This window comes from Hippocampus bargibanti, linkage group LG02 (assembly GCF_051943395.1).
Source record: "Hippocampus bargibanti isolate YZ-2025 linkage group LG02, ASM5194339v1, whole genome shotgun sequence".
NCBI lineage: Eukaryota > Metazoa > Chordata > Actinopteri > Syngnathiformes > Syngnathidae > Hippocampus > Hippocampus bargibanti.
The window spans coordinates 3,741,801-3,755,847 of record NC_142735.1 but is presented as its reverse complement, the minus strand read 5'-3'; the positions used below and the strand labels follow the sequence as shown (position 1 = coordinate 3,755,847).

The following is a 14,047-nucleotide window of genomic DNA, read 5'->3' as shown; positions in this document are numbered from 1 at the left end:
GTGATTGGCGAGCTAAAATGGCGGCGCCAGAGGAGCTTCAATTATCGCAGGCGCAGACCGAAAAACTCCTCCAATTTCAGGTGAACGACGTCTAATACACGACCCCAACACAGTTTATTTTCGGCATCATACAATGGGGCGTGTTCTTTGAGAGCCAACTAACACCGCTGGTTCAACTGTCAAGTGTTTGAAGCTTTTCTTCACACACAACTTCGAGACTGGGCAACTTCGGCGCTAACGTTAGAGCCAAAGCTAGCATTATTTAGCATATCTTGCGAGTCAGCAGACTTTAAAAGGGATTGAATTGATTTGAAATACAGACGATTGTTCGTGTCTTCACGAGAGTTGAAGACGTAATGATCCGGTGTTTAGTCAACATTAGTTTGGATCTGATTTGCCGAGATCACTGCTCTGGTGTCATCGCCTACTCCTTGTTTCAATTAGTTCAGTTTATCAAGCAGTTAGTATCTCTCTGTCAATAAAGTTTTGCCACGTGTCTTTAAACGAATCTTCGGACAAATGTTCCATTATTAAAACGAAATCGATCCACTGTAATGCTTTAATCCGCTGTTGTAACTGTACCACTGAACAGTTTCCTTGATGGGCAGTTACAGAGCGAATAGCACCTCTCGCTAACCATCCGCTTATGCTCGAAATGTTGTGTTTAATGTTAAATTTACCCTTTGTTCACTTGCATGTCAAGGTTTGTGTGAGTTTGTATACTTTACACGTGTTTTCTTTCTGACAGGACCTTACTGGTTTGGAATCAATCGATCAATGTCGACGCACATTAGAGCAGCACAATTGGAACATTGAGGTAACCTGTCAAAGCTTTCATATGCTGACAAGTCCACTTTTGTCGCACTGTGTCAGCCACAAACATTACTCACTCAGTCGAAGTTGTGCAATGCTGTAGTTTAGTTTACTGTAAAAATGCACGGCATCATACTACCAAATGTTTTTTGGGGGATTTCCAAAATAAATTTGCCCTTGTAGATTAGCAGGTCTGACTGATATCAACCTGCAACCACAATCTCCCTATTGTTGCAACACACTTTTATTGAAGTTAAGGAGTTTAGCTTTTTTCATTGCCTCTGAAAATAAATACATGAACAGCAAACACGATTTTTTTTAATGTGCTTTATGTGGCTCGGTAGACCGAGATATGGATGGATGGGTTGATGGAAAGATAGTTGCATGGATAGATTGTTAATCTACAGATTTACTGTCAAAATATTCTTGACCAAGAAACTGAGTCCTACTCCCATTGAATGAATGGATGAATTTGCGACTTAGTAAATATCTTTGGGAACCTTGTGATGTAGATAAAGCGCTATAAAGGAGTATTCCATTTTCAATTTGAGATTGCTTATTGTCATACATGTCAATTCATCACTTGTTTGTTGAAAAATAAAAACCAATGAGTGAGGATTTAGGAAAATAATACATATTAAATCACAATCAAAATATTGAGATGATTGTTGTTAATTAAAATGCTTTTTTTTCACTGTAGCGGGTTCACACAGGTTTATCCTTCTCGAATCTGTGATGAAAAATAATGATTTCAACATTTTTCACCCCTAGTGTGCACACACTAATGCTATTGTGTTTTCACCGATGGACATCTGCAATTGAAATTTTAATGGGACGATCCCGCCACCCGGTAATAATTAAATTAATTAATAAAATATGCTAAATTTGAATGTTTTGCCTTTCAGGCTGCTGTACAAGACAGGCTCAATGAGGAGGAAGGCGTACCCAGTGTGTTTAACCCTCCGCCATCTCGACCATTACAGGTCAACACAACAGACCACAGAGTGTATAGTTATATTGTCTCCAGGCCACAACCCAGGGTAGGTCTGCTGCCTTATACTGGAAAAAAAACCATTAAACGACCTGATAAGATTTCCAATACAGTAACACCTCCTCATACGAATGCTTCAGCTCACGAACCTTTCGCCTCACGAACATTAAATTCGCGAGCATATAGTCTCGACTGAAGGACCACTTTTCGGTAGATGAACCAAACCACACGGCGCCGCGGTAGCTGGCGGACTAGTTTTCGTCACCCCCTTTCTTTGAGTGCAGACGTGGTTTGTTATCGGGTTTCCATAAAATATACTTTTCAACTAAATAAGCCTTAAAACTACACACAACATACCTTATTCCATGTATAATAAATGTGCTATTGTATTGTAATGAAAGAAATACACTGCATTGTATCATAAAGTAACTTTATTTACATTTGTGATGGTCATTGATGGCTTGATGGAATGGCATTGGAGGTCGAAGGTCAAAGGGAATTGCATGAGGACTATAATTAAAAAAATAAACTGCTGTAAAATAAAGTTTTATTTGCCTTTTTGATGGCTTATGGAAGGAGAGTCACCTTTCATAAGGACTGTTGGTGCTGTTCGGTCGTGTGCTTCCGCCGAAGATCACTCCGCAAGCCGTGGTGGGTGTGTATTATGAAAATAGTGCTTATTATAAGGTTTAGTTTTCATAAATTTGACGTTTGTAAGACGAAAAGTTTGTAAGTTAAAGTGTTTGTAAGTTGAGGTCTCACTGTATTCTCATTTTAATGGTGTCTTATGGGAAAGAAATGTTCGGCAGACGATCTTTTCGCCTTACACCCTTTCTGGGAACCAATTAAGTTCGTGAGCTGACGTATAACTGTATTTTCATTTTGTGTTCTAGTGCTTGTCCATTCATTAATTTAATTGGCTTTTTATTCCAGGGTTTGTTGGGATGGAGTTATTACTTGATAATGCTACCTTTCAGATTTACATATTACACACTTCTGGACATATTCAGGTAAGAAAAATAGAGTGATATGTACTTTGAGCTTGCGGACAGATCACAGAAGGGTCGTATTTTGTATTGCAGGTTTGCCCTGCGGTTCGTGCGGCCGGACCCCCGTGGTCGTGTTACAGACCCTGTTGGGGATATTGTTTCATTTATTCGTAGTTTTGAGGAAAAGTACGGACGCTCACATCCTGTTTTTTACCAGGGAGCATACAGTCAAGTGAGTTCAGAGGATTGTCTTATTGATTGATTGAATGATTGATTGGATGAAAGCAATTACAGTAAAGTCTCGTTATGTCGATATCGGTTATATCGATAGTACTGCTTATTACGATACTATTTCTATGAACTCAAGGAGAAAATTACATGCCCGCAGGATCGGTTATATCGATATTTTTTCCAACTCCCGAGAATCAGAATCAGAATACCTTTATTCGTCCCGCAAAAAAAGAATATCGATATAACGAGACTTTACTGTAATTGGCGATTGAAAAATTTTCATCCGAAAGGCTGAATTATTTATAAAATCCAAATTGACATCACAGTGTAGTAGAATGCAGTTTTCAAATCACTGACTGCAAATTTCACAAAGTAAATACAAAAAAAAAAAATAACTCCGGTCGGTTGGGAGGCTTAATTTTACAAACAGCTTTATTTTATAATTATGCCATGCCATGTGTAGTACTTGTCATTCTTTCATGAAACATGGAGTTTTGTTTGCATTGTTGATGTAATCAGACTATGACTCACTAACTGGAATCACTAAAATACTGCAAGTCAAAGTGTTTAGTATGTTAATAATTTAACTAAAATATCTGGTCTCTCACATTAATCTACGGTTCATGTGGCTTAATTTATTGTAAGCCTGATCTAAAAGACCAGAAATTAACGTTTTGTAATGTAATGTAAAAAAAAATAATAGTCAAAATGACCCTGAAAAAAATTATTAAATCATAATTTCAATCTTTGGTGGTGCAGTGGCAAATCACAAGTGTATTGGTTTTACATTTAGAGTCTTTTGTGTGAAACAGACATTTAATGAATTGGCTCTATGAGATAATTCATCAGTTCTGAAGTAAATCTAGAGTCACAAAAATCTCCCATTATGGCGTAATTCCTTCAGGAACCATTAAAATGCTCAGAAATTCAGAACCTTCATCTTATGTTCTATCCAAAATGTTTGGCGGCCCAGAATAAAGTTTTTAAGTCTCAAATTTTTTGACAAGAAATTATCTTCCATGTGTTTAAAGGCATTAAATGATGCCAAACGGGAGCTCCGTTACCTTCTCGTGTACCTCCACGGAGAGGATCATCAAGACACTGATGAATTTTGCCGGTATGTGTATTTGTTGATCTTCTGCTGTCTACAGATATTCTCAAATGAATCTCAAAGATTAATTTTGTGCTGCTGTGTCATTCAATGTAGCGCCACGTTATGTACAGAAGAGGTCGTGACCTTTGTCAACTCCCGAATGCTGTTCTGGGCATGCTCAACAAGCAAACCTGAGGGCTACAGAGGTAAACAGATTATCGGTGGTTCCCATTTAACTCAATATTTAGTCCTGTACTGTCTTTTGTTTAATGGTGTCTTATTTTCAGTTGGACATAAGGCCAAGTAAAAATGTGTTGTTGGTTCTGCTGCTTTTCCTCAAAATTTTAACCCCACACCCAAATATACTTAAGGCATGGCAAAGTACAGTTCTTCACCACTCCAAACTGCAAATATAATGATAATCTGGCCTGATGGTGTACTGGCACATTGGGGATCCATTGAAAATGAATCAGAATGTCATTGATACATTGCAAAAAGAAACAACTGAACATGGCGGTTCATGTGTCATTGTGCATATATTGTTCATCAAGTGATATATTTTTAACTCATTCACTGCCATTCACAAATTTATTCGGGAATTGAGAATATGACAGAGCGCCATTCCCGAATTAGTTTGGGTTTTGTTTTTTCTTGCTTTTGTGCTGATAAAGCGCTGGCCAGACCCCTGGTGATGTTTTTTTCCATTCTACAAAGGGCAGCATTTATCTTATTTCCATGTTGGCGCTTTGTTCCAGCTTCAGCTGTTGTTAAAGTGCCATATTAAACAATATGTATGTCTTGCATTGTATTTTGGAAAGCCACCCTCATTTCAAGCTCATATAACTCCAGACCCATATAATTTATGAATTAACTTTTTTTTCTGATGAAATAAGAGAGTCAAAGGTTTCTTACACTGCATTTAATGTTTATATAGTCCTAAAACTCAATATTCTGTGAGTGCTGGAATTCAAGAGACAATGACAAAAACCCTGGCACTGAAGTGGACGCATTTTTTGCACAAGCAGTGAATGAGTTAAGCTACTGTAATGTTTTTCACAGACGACTGTCCCAATTTTGCGAGAGAAAAAGTGCAATTGGATTATTTGTGAAAAAATGCTCAGATGTAGTCTACTGCACTGTACAAAGTAAAGTGGTTACATATTGATCAAATACTGTGGTTTACTGTTTATCTAAGCCCACTGATTAATCAGTTATGCCCTAAATGTGACCTCAATAATAGGCTGAAAATGGGGCAAAATGTGAAGAAAAAATAGTTTTTCCCCAGGCTTGGTTTGTGTGCTAGGAGCATTTTGGACTTACAAAATCTTCTTTCCATTCCATTTAGTTTCCCAAGCATTGCGGGAGAACACTTATCCATTCCTGGCCATGATCATGCTGAAGGACCGTAAAATGACAGTCGTCGGTCGCCTAGAGGGTCTCATCCAGCCAGAGGACTTTGTCAGTCAGCTCAACTTCATTATGGAGGCCAACCAAACATATCTGATGTCTGAACGCCTTGAACGGTATTTACACTTGAACAACTCTTAGACACTTTGGAACCGAATGTACTTTTTTTAACGTCGGATCATGGGATGAGTCCTTCGGCATCTACACTGTAAATTACATAATCCCCCATATCATAATCAGAAAGCCTTTAATAGTCCCACAATGGAGACATTTGCAGTCCACAGCAGCAATTCAATTTGAATGGGAGTTGGGGGGGGCTGAAAAGAGGCTTCTAAACCAGGGGTGTCAAAGTCATTTTTTTGCCGCGGGCCACATTGTAGTTATGATTTCCTCTCGAGGACCGTTATGAATTTGGGGAACCCATTAGAATGTTTAAATCCCTTCAAATATTAAATATAGAGCACACAGCAAATTAATGAATAACTCGTTTTCAAATCTGAAGTCAAGAATAATGACTTTTATTGTGGTTGACATCCAAAAATATGAAATTTTGGCTCAGATTTTAGCAATCATCATGGAATTTAACAAGTTTGATTTGCTTTCGCAGGCCGAAAAAAATGATGTGGTGGGCCGGATTTGGCCCGTGGGCCTTGACTTTGACACCTCTGTTCTATACATAATAAAAAATGTCGGAATACTGAGATGTATGCTGTAACTGTGCAAAAATGTTTCGGAAAAAATTGAACATAGTGCAAGTACAAAAACAGCATATTTTATATATGTAACTGTATTGAGTATATAATTTATATACTATACATTGCACGTTTATTTATTATATTTTTTTTCCATTTAAAGTTTATTATGATTTCACAGGCCCATAATAGCCAATGAAAAGAAAAAAAGCATACAGGTCATTTCTACATCCATTCATATTCTAGAGTCGTTCCATTTTCAAATGACCAAAACAAGGTGAGTAATACAAATCATGCAAGGACTAGTAATGTACTCAATAATTTTTATATTATTAATATAATAACATGCAAAGAAAGAAAAGAGAATAAAATAAAATGAAATATTTGACTCATAACGCTTTCTGTTATGGGAGATTTAAATGCAGGCTCAAAAAGGACAAAGTCGAGAGAGTGTAAACAAATGACACAGAGGTCAAGGGAGGAAGAGGATCTGAGGGAATAGAAATTTGAAGGTCAGATAGGTATGGGGGGCAAGGTTATGGATAGCTTAAAATGTATAAGGAAGAATTTTAAAGTTGATTCTATATTTGATGATGTGCCTCATATAGTGGTTAACAATGGAATTACACCTAAAACAAATAATAATAATAATAAATTTCATTTATAAGTGCCTTTCAAAACTCTCAAGGGCACTTGTCAGTCACCGGTTACGTTTTTTTTTCCTGCAGATGAGAGCTCGGATTGTAAACCTGGAGGCCCTTTCAATTGATTTTAAACCCACTTCAAATTTGACCAATCGATGAAAAGGTTTCTTCAGCCGTTATCTGTCGGACGTTTCGCTCCTCATCCGAAAAGCTTCGTCAGCGAACTAAAGTTGTGCTGGTAACCCTGGCCCTATATTAATATATATACAGTAAAGTCTCGTTATATCGATATTCAAGGGAGTCCGAAAAAATATCGATATAACCGGGACTATCGATATATCCGACCCTGTTTGCATGTAATTTTCTCCGTGCGTGCATAGAAATAGTATCGATATAACCGGGACTATCGATATATCCGATATCGATATAACGAGACTTTACTGTATATATATATATATATATATATATATATATATATATATATATATATATATATCCCTAATGTCTAGAGGTGGCAGTGCCAGACCTCTGCTCAAAGGTTGGGTAGAGCAGAGGACTATTCCCTGAAGCTAATCTGGTTACTTCTTTTGTCCTGACTGATTATGTTCTATGACTGGCCCTGATTGCCCCATGCGCTCTGGATTGGATTGGATTGGATATGCCTTTATTAGTCTCACAGTGGAGAAATTTACATTCACCTCATCAGCATGACTGAATTGAACCTCACACCACCATGGCGATTTAGTGAAGGGTGTTTGTTGTTTTACAAAAATTGCTTCCTTTACTCCCCTTTCAAACCATCTATTTTCTTTCGCAAAGATTTTCACCTCACTGTCATCAAATGAGTGTTTGCTAGCTTTTAGGTGCAGATGTACTGCAGATTGAGGCCCACTGGAATTATACCTGCGAAGTTGATACATTTGAACAACCCATTTATAGCGAGAGTTGTTCTAAAAATCTCTTAGGTGACGCCCAATTCTTACCCTTATTGTACAAATCCATAGAAAAGTGATAGTTTAAAAAAATCTATGATGTCACTTAGGTGCAAAAAAAAACCCCAAACTGAATGTGTTTCCTCTCTACAGAGAGGAGAGAAGTCAAACCCAAGTGCTGAGACAACAGCAAGACGAGGCGTACCAGGCATCCCTCCGCGCTGACCAAGAGAAGGACCGAAAGAAGCGAGAAGAAGAGGAGCAACGTAGGCAAGAGGAGGAAAAAGTCCTGCAATGTGCTCTCGCAGAGGAACGGAGACGACGAGTGAGTCTCGCCGTACTTCACATCCCCTGTTGAAATAAAACAATCCGGGGGTTATATCGCCATTGTCTTCTGCCAGACACTGGAAGAGGAGAAGGAGAGGAAGTCGGAGTGTCTCCCACCAGAACCACTCACAGACGATCCAGAAAGTGTCAAAATAGTGTTCAAACTGCCCAATGACACACGTGTTGAAAGACGATTCCTCTTTGGGCAGTCGCTCACGGTGAGTCTTCTTTCAGGGACGCTAAAATTACTCAAAATTCTGTGACATTTTTTGAGGGGTTTGTAGTTCATCAATGTAGAATTAACCACCTAAAAAAATGATACATATCTGTAAATTGCTTTGAATGAAGCATTTATTTAAAAAAAAAAATAATTTCCACAACTACAGTGATACCTCGGTTTACGAATTGGCTTACAAACTATTCGGTTTACGAACGTTAAGTTTATGAACATTTTACCTTGGCAGGTGAACTATTCTTTGGGCGACACACGGAGCTGCCACAGTGAGTGATGTGTCGAGCCCGTTCTCCTAAAAGAAAATGGCAGCCGGCTTGTTTTGGTCCTCTATTCCCTGCCCCCAGTCGTCGGTTATAGCCACGTGATTGGTCAAGAAAGCAGCGGTGAGGGGGGTTTTACAGACAGAGAGAGAGAGTGAAGCCATTCTGACGTTTCCATCGCCTTCCAGCGCGCCAACTGGAACTCTGATTGGTTAAAGCAACAGTTTCATCGCCGCTTATTTTATGCGACATGGCCCGCAGAACTGATTGTGATGGCGCCCACGTAGATTTCTGACCCTAATGATAACAAAATGATGGCTGAAATGTCATTGGTTAAATTAAATATGAAAATACACATCTGCAAGCGGCACAACAGGGGAAAAGCAATGAAAGGAAGCTAAAAAACAATTTGGAATTATTTCATAAGAATTCACGGATGAAATATAATTCACATTAGTCTGTGATTCAGATATTTTTAGGCCAGCAGAGAAGGCCTTGCAGGCCCTGATGGCCCACCACTGTAATTAAGTACAGTGATACCTCGGCTTGCGAACTTAATTGGTTCCCAGACAGTATGTCAGGCGAAAAGTGTGTATCCCAAAAATTAATTTCCAATAGGAAACCATTAAAATGAAAATAATCCGTTCCCAGGTCCCCAAAAAAACATAATTTTCTACTTTCGAATTTTTTAAGCCTTAAAACTACCTAAAATATACCTTATTTTATGTATAATAAATGTGCTATGGTATTATAATTAAAGAAATAAACTGTACTGTGTAATAAAGTCATTTTATTTACCTTTGTCGTTGATGGCATGATGGATTGGCGTGCCCGGTTTCCTCAGCATTAAACACTTGATGAGGAACGTAGCCTTCTTCTTTTACCATCTTGAGGAATGATCCCTTGTTGGTTCTTTCTCTGTGATAATTGTATCTAGTTCATCATCATTTGTGTTCTGTTAAGCTCGGTTGATAGCTTTTTGCATCAAGTGTACCGCTTGTGCGGGTTGTTTGTGGAACCTGATTGTTGGCATAATTTAACTGCGTTCTTGACCAATCACGTGGCTTTAACTGAAGACTGGGGACGGGGAATAGAAGACAAAAACAGTCGGCTGCCATTTTGTTGTTAGAAGACGGGCTCGTTCGCGAACGACGCATCACTCATTGAGGCAGCTCCGCATATGAAAAAAGTTCGTATGCCAAGGTAAAATTTTCAGAAATGTAACGTTCGTAAACCGAAAAGTTCGTAAGCCAAGGGGTTCGTAAACCGAGGTATCACTGTACATTTAAAATGAACCTCATGGCTGATGACATCTCAACTCAACTGTATTTATCTCATTTATGTATTTATATTTAGTCATTCCTTTTTTTTTTCTTTCTCAGGTAATCTACGACTTCCTGTTCTCATTGAAAGAAAGCCCCGAGAAGTTTCAGATTCTCACCAATTTCCCTCGACGAGTGCTGCCCTGCCTTCCAACTGAAGAGCAGCCCAATCCTCCTACCCTGAAAGAGGCGGGACTCAGCCGTTCTGAAGTCCTTTTTGTTCAGGATCTTACAGACGATTAAAAAAAACTAACAAAAAGACCTCAAGCCACTTCTGCGTGGGAACACCTTCTTCAAATGCTCAGCCGTACACCCCCCGCCCCCCTTCCGCTCCTTTGTCCTTTTTTTTTTCTTGAATGGCCACTATGGGATCATTGAGTAAAAATCTGGAATGATGCCGTTTGGGCAGTTGTCGTTCATCTGCGTTTACAGGGTTCCCAATAGCCTGGAAAGTCTTGAATTTTATTAAATATTTGTTGAAGTTCATCTTTGGAATCCCTTCAGAGGGCTCATGTGTATCAATTTGCCTGTTCATTTTTGTCTTTGTCCGATGACTTCAAGTACCGTATTTATTCGAGTATAACGCGCACCCGTGTATAACGCGCACCCCTAATTTTCAATTAAAAATTAAAATTATATAATTTTGTTTCACTTTTTCTCGGCTCAGACAAGCATTGTTATACATGGTTGAATTTTTAAAAAATAAAATAAAAATGCATTTCTTAAAAACATTTAGAAAAATCACAATTTTTGAAAAAAAAAAAAAAAGAAATATAATAAAATCACAATTTATAAAATTTCAATTTCAAAATGTTTTTTTAAAATGTGCAACATCACCATTTTAGTGGCTGCCGCTGCTCACCCACAGATAAACTTATCCTGAAAGTGACCTTGAGAGTTCAATTCTCTTTGTTTTTTCTGCAATACCGTACAATAGCTATCTGGCTAGCTATCTAGCCGGCTAGCTATTAGCTCCTATCTATCTATCTATTTGCTTGCTAGCTAGCTTTCTAGCTATTTGTCTTACTATTCTATCCGAGTTAATTCCGGGTTGAGTGAACGCTGGCGTGTGTGGCTGCCGCTGCTCGCCCACAGAAAAACTTATTCTGTGACTGGAAAGTGAACTTGAGAGTTCAATTCTCTGTCTTTTCTGTAATACAGTACAATAGCTATCTGGCTAGCTATCTAGGTTGCTAGCTATTAGCTATCTATTTGCTTGCGAGCTAGCTTTCTATCTATTTGTCTTACTATTCTATCCGAGTTACTTCTGGGTTAAGTAAACGATGGCACGTGTGGCTGCCGCTGCTCACCCACAAAAAAACTTATCCTGGGACTGTAAAGTGACCTTGAGAGTTTTGAAGGGCGCTTAAAGATGAAATGTATTATAAAATCATTTATTGACAATGTAAACACTAAATCGAAACTGGATATTGATAATTGTGCAAAACAGCAATGCTTAACTCGCTTTTCAGTGTGCGGAAATGAAGCTTGGCTAAAGAAATGGTAATCAACAATAAAAAAAAAAAAAAGGAATGCGTGTGATCGGGGTCTTTCTGAGAATCGAAACTGAAGCGAGAAAAGCCATGGAAATGCTGCCCCCTCCTGGAAGGGATCAAGCCTCATTTATAACACCTTTTTTAGGTAGAACATTTTGCGCGTTAAACTCGTCAGGAATGGCATCCGACGTAAAAGCTTGGCCAAAACAAACATGAGGATCAAACCTCTAAAGATGGAGGCCACTGATTTGCTGTGGCGACGCCTTGAAGGGAAAAGCCGAAAGTAAAAGAAGAAGATATGCAAATTTAAAGGACAACCGACATCTCCGGACAAGTTGTGTCCATAATTTGTAAAATGACTTCTACTGAGCGTATTTTACAAAGATTCCACCGCATTTAGCTATATTTTACGTTTTAAGACTCGCACTGAATATTCCGGAAGTCTTGTTTTTGAGTTGGTGACCAGTCCGTACGTGACGTCACTGAAGGAACGCCCCTGACCGAAAACAAGGACACATTGTAGCAGTCCTTCCATCATGTCAATGCTTGTTTGGTCTGAAAACCTCATGTTGCACCAGAAAGAGCCAGAAGAGGGGGTCCAAGCTCCATATAAGGAATTTATCAGCCCGTGGAAACAGGCTTATTAATCCCTCGGCTCGGTGGCCATTTTCTGCCTCTTTTTGGGTGAGACATTTCACCCCAATGTTGCCTCAAAATTGCACGGAATAAATTCTTTAATCGAATGCAAACATGTATGCTTTCCTCTTCAGAACTATTTGATGCATATTCATAACTGGATGTGTAACAAGAAAGCATATTCTCCGAATCTGAAGCCATTGTTTTGATTCTCCAGCAATGCCAGACGTCTTGGCGTGACATCACGAACTGGGGGCGGGACTTTCTGAAAACGCCCAATTCGAAGCTCAATTTTTTTTTTTTTGCAGATTTTGGACACTTTGAGTCATTTTTATTGGTGTTTTGCATTTGACTAAAAATATCATACTGCGTGTTTTGGCTATTTTAGATGCTATAAAACGTTTTTCTGGTGTCGGTTAAAAAACAAAAAAGTGACGTCGGTTGTCCTTTAAGTGACACATTAGTAAAACAGTCTTCTTGATTTTTAATACCACGCCCTGGATGTCCCAAGCATCAAAGTCCATAACGCAACATAACATAGACATTTTAATTGCTTGTCCTTTCCATGAAATGATAGATTTGTAACCTGGCTAATGACGTCTTCCTGTGAAGGAGTTGACTAAGTGCTAAATTAGTCAAAGGCCAGATCTCTGACATGAAGAGGACAGTTTAACAGGCTGTCTGTTCACCTCAGATTGCCCCCAGATTTTCTGTTTTTCCCTTATGTGCCTTCTAAACATAAAACTTTTATATTCAATATTACTGGTTAAAAATGCCTTTTGAGTTTCCATTTTTGTCTTTTTTTTAAACTTCCGTATGACTCATAAAACAGCCAGATTTTGACTAAAGGAAACATGGGAACCCTGTTTTAAATGAGTAACATGTACATAAGTGTTTATAAACACGCACTTTTGTAGACATTCAAATAAACTCTTGTAAAGATGACATTTTCCCAGCTAAAAATGAACCAAAAAAAGTGGTTTTATTGAACATTTGTCGTTGCATCATCACAGTTTAAAAGGAGACAAGCGTCGTTAATAGGTATATGTAATACATTTATTAGTGAACAACCCCTCTCTCCAATCAGCCACAATTAAAAAAAAAATATGATTGCACTACTTGGTAAAGCATAACTAGCAACTTTCATTTAAAAAAAGTACAAATTGATAAAAAGTTAACAGTATACAGATGCATATCATAACACTAACTAGTTCATGTTAAATGCTACAAACAATGATTCCAATGGAATGAAAGAAATCAAAACAATTTCCTCTATGTAATATATATATATATATATATCTATATGTGTGTAAATATATATATATATATATATATATATATATATATATATATATATATATATATCTATATGTGTGTAAATATATATATATATATATATATTAGTTTCCACCCTCCCTCCCTCACCCCCACATTACAAACATGGAAAAATGAGGTAACTGTAAATGTGCAAGTACCAAACAAAGCAAAAAAACATATTTGCCTAACACAACACGTGCCTCTGGCTCTGTTGGTAGGTGGGCTAAAGACCCCCGTCAACGACCAGGGAGGGTTAAAAGAACAGTAAAACCACGCAGCCGCCCAAAGACAACAAAATCATTGGTATAACTGAAATGACAACTACGAAGCAATCAATCAATCAATTAATCAATCACAAATCCAACCAAATTTTAGCTGCTTATTGGAACATCTTTTTTTTCTTCTTCTTTTGTTGCACCAGACAAACTGTGAGATTATCCAAGTTAACAGAAAGACTACAAGACTCTATTCTGTTGTATTAAATCATTCACTGCCATTTCATGCTTGGGTGCCGATTAAGCGCTGGCCATGGCCTCTGACAGTGTTTTTTTTTCTTTTTCACAAGGGGGCAGTACTTCCATTTCTCTCCATATTAGCACTTTGTTCCAGCTTCAGCTGTTGTTAAAGCGCTATATAAACCATGCTTGGGTGTAGATAAAGCG

At 38.1% G+C, this 14,047-nt stretch overlaps 1 protein-coding gene across 1 annotated transcript; it reads left to right on the top strand.

Moving 5' to 3' along the window:
• Positions 1-6: 6 nt before the first annotated feature.
• On the top strand, positions 7-10,422 carry faf2 (Fas associated factor family member 2). The gene is made up of 11 exons (XM_089020974.1): positions 7-80; positions 749-817; positions 1,719-1,853; positions 2,738-2,814; positions 2,887-3,025; positions 4,056-4,141; positions 4,232-4,323; positions 5,463-5,640; positions 7,946-8,117; positions 8,194-8,337; positions 9,997-10,422. Exons 1-11 carry the CDS (start codon positions 18-20, stop codon positions 10,177-10,179), a joined length of 1,338 nt encoding a protein of 445 aa, XP_088877100.1. The 5' UTR covers positions 7-17; the 3' UTR covers positions 10,180-10,422.
• Positions 10,423-14,047: the final 3,625 nt, after the last annotated feature.

What these genes read in the sequence shown, in the direction of transcription:
- faf2 (XM_089020974.1), top strand. Translation starts at nt 18, where the DNA reads ATGGCGGCGCCAGAGGAGCTTCAATTATCGCAGGCGCAGACCGAAAAA. An exon ending in GACACTGATGAATTTTGCCG is followed by an intron (nt 4,142 to 4,231) that starts GTATGTGTATTT and finishes CATTCAATGTAG; the next exon opens with CGCCACGTTATGTACAGAAG. An exon ending in CAGAGGAACGGAGACGACGA is followed by an intron (nt 8,118 to 8,193) that starts GTGAGTCTCGCC and finishes GTCTTCTGCCAG; the next exon opens with ACACTGGAAGAGGAGAAGGA.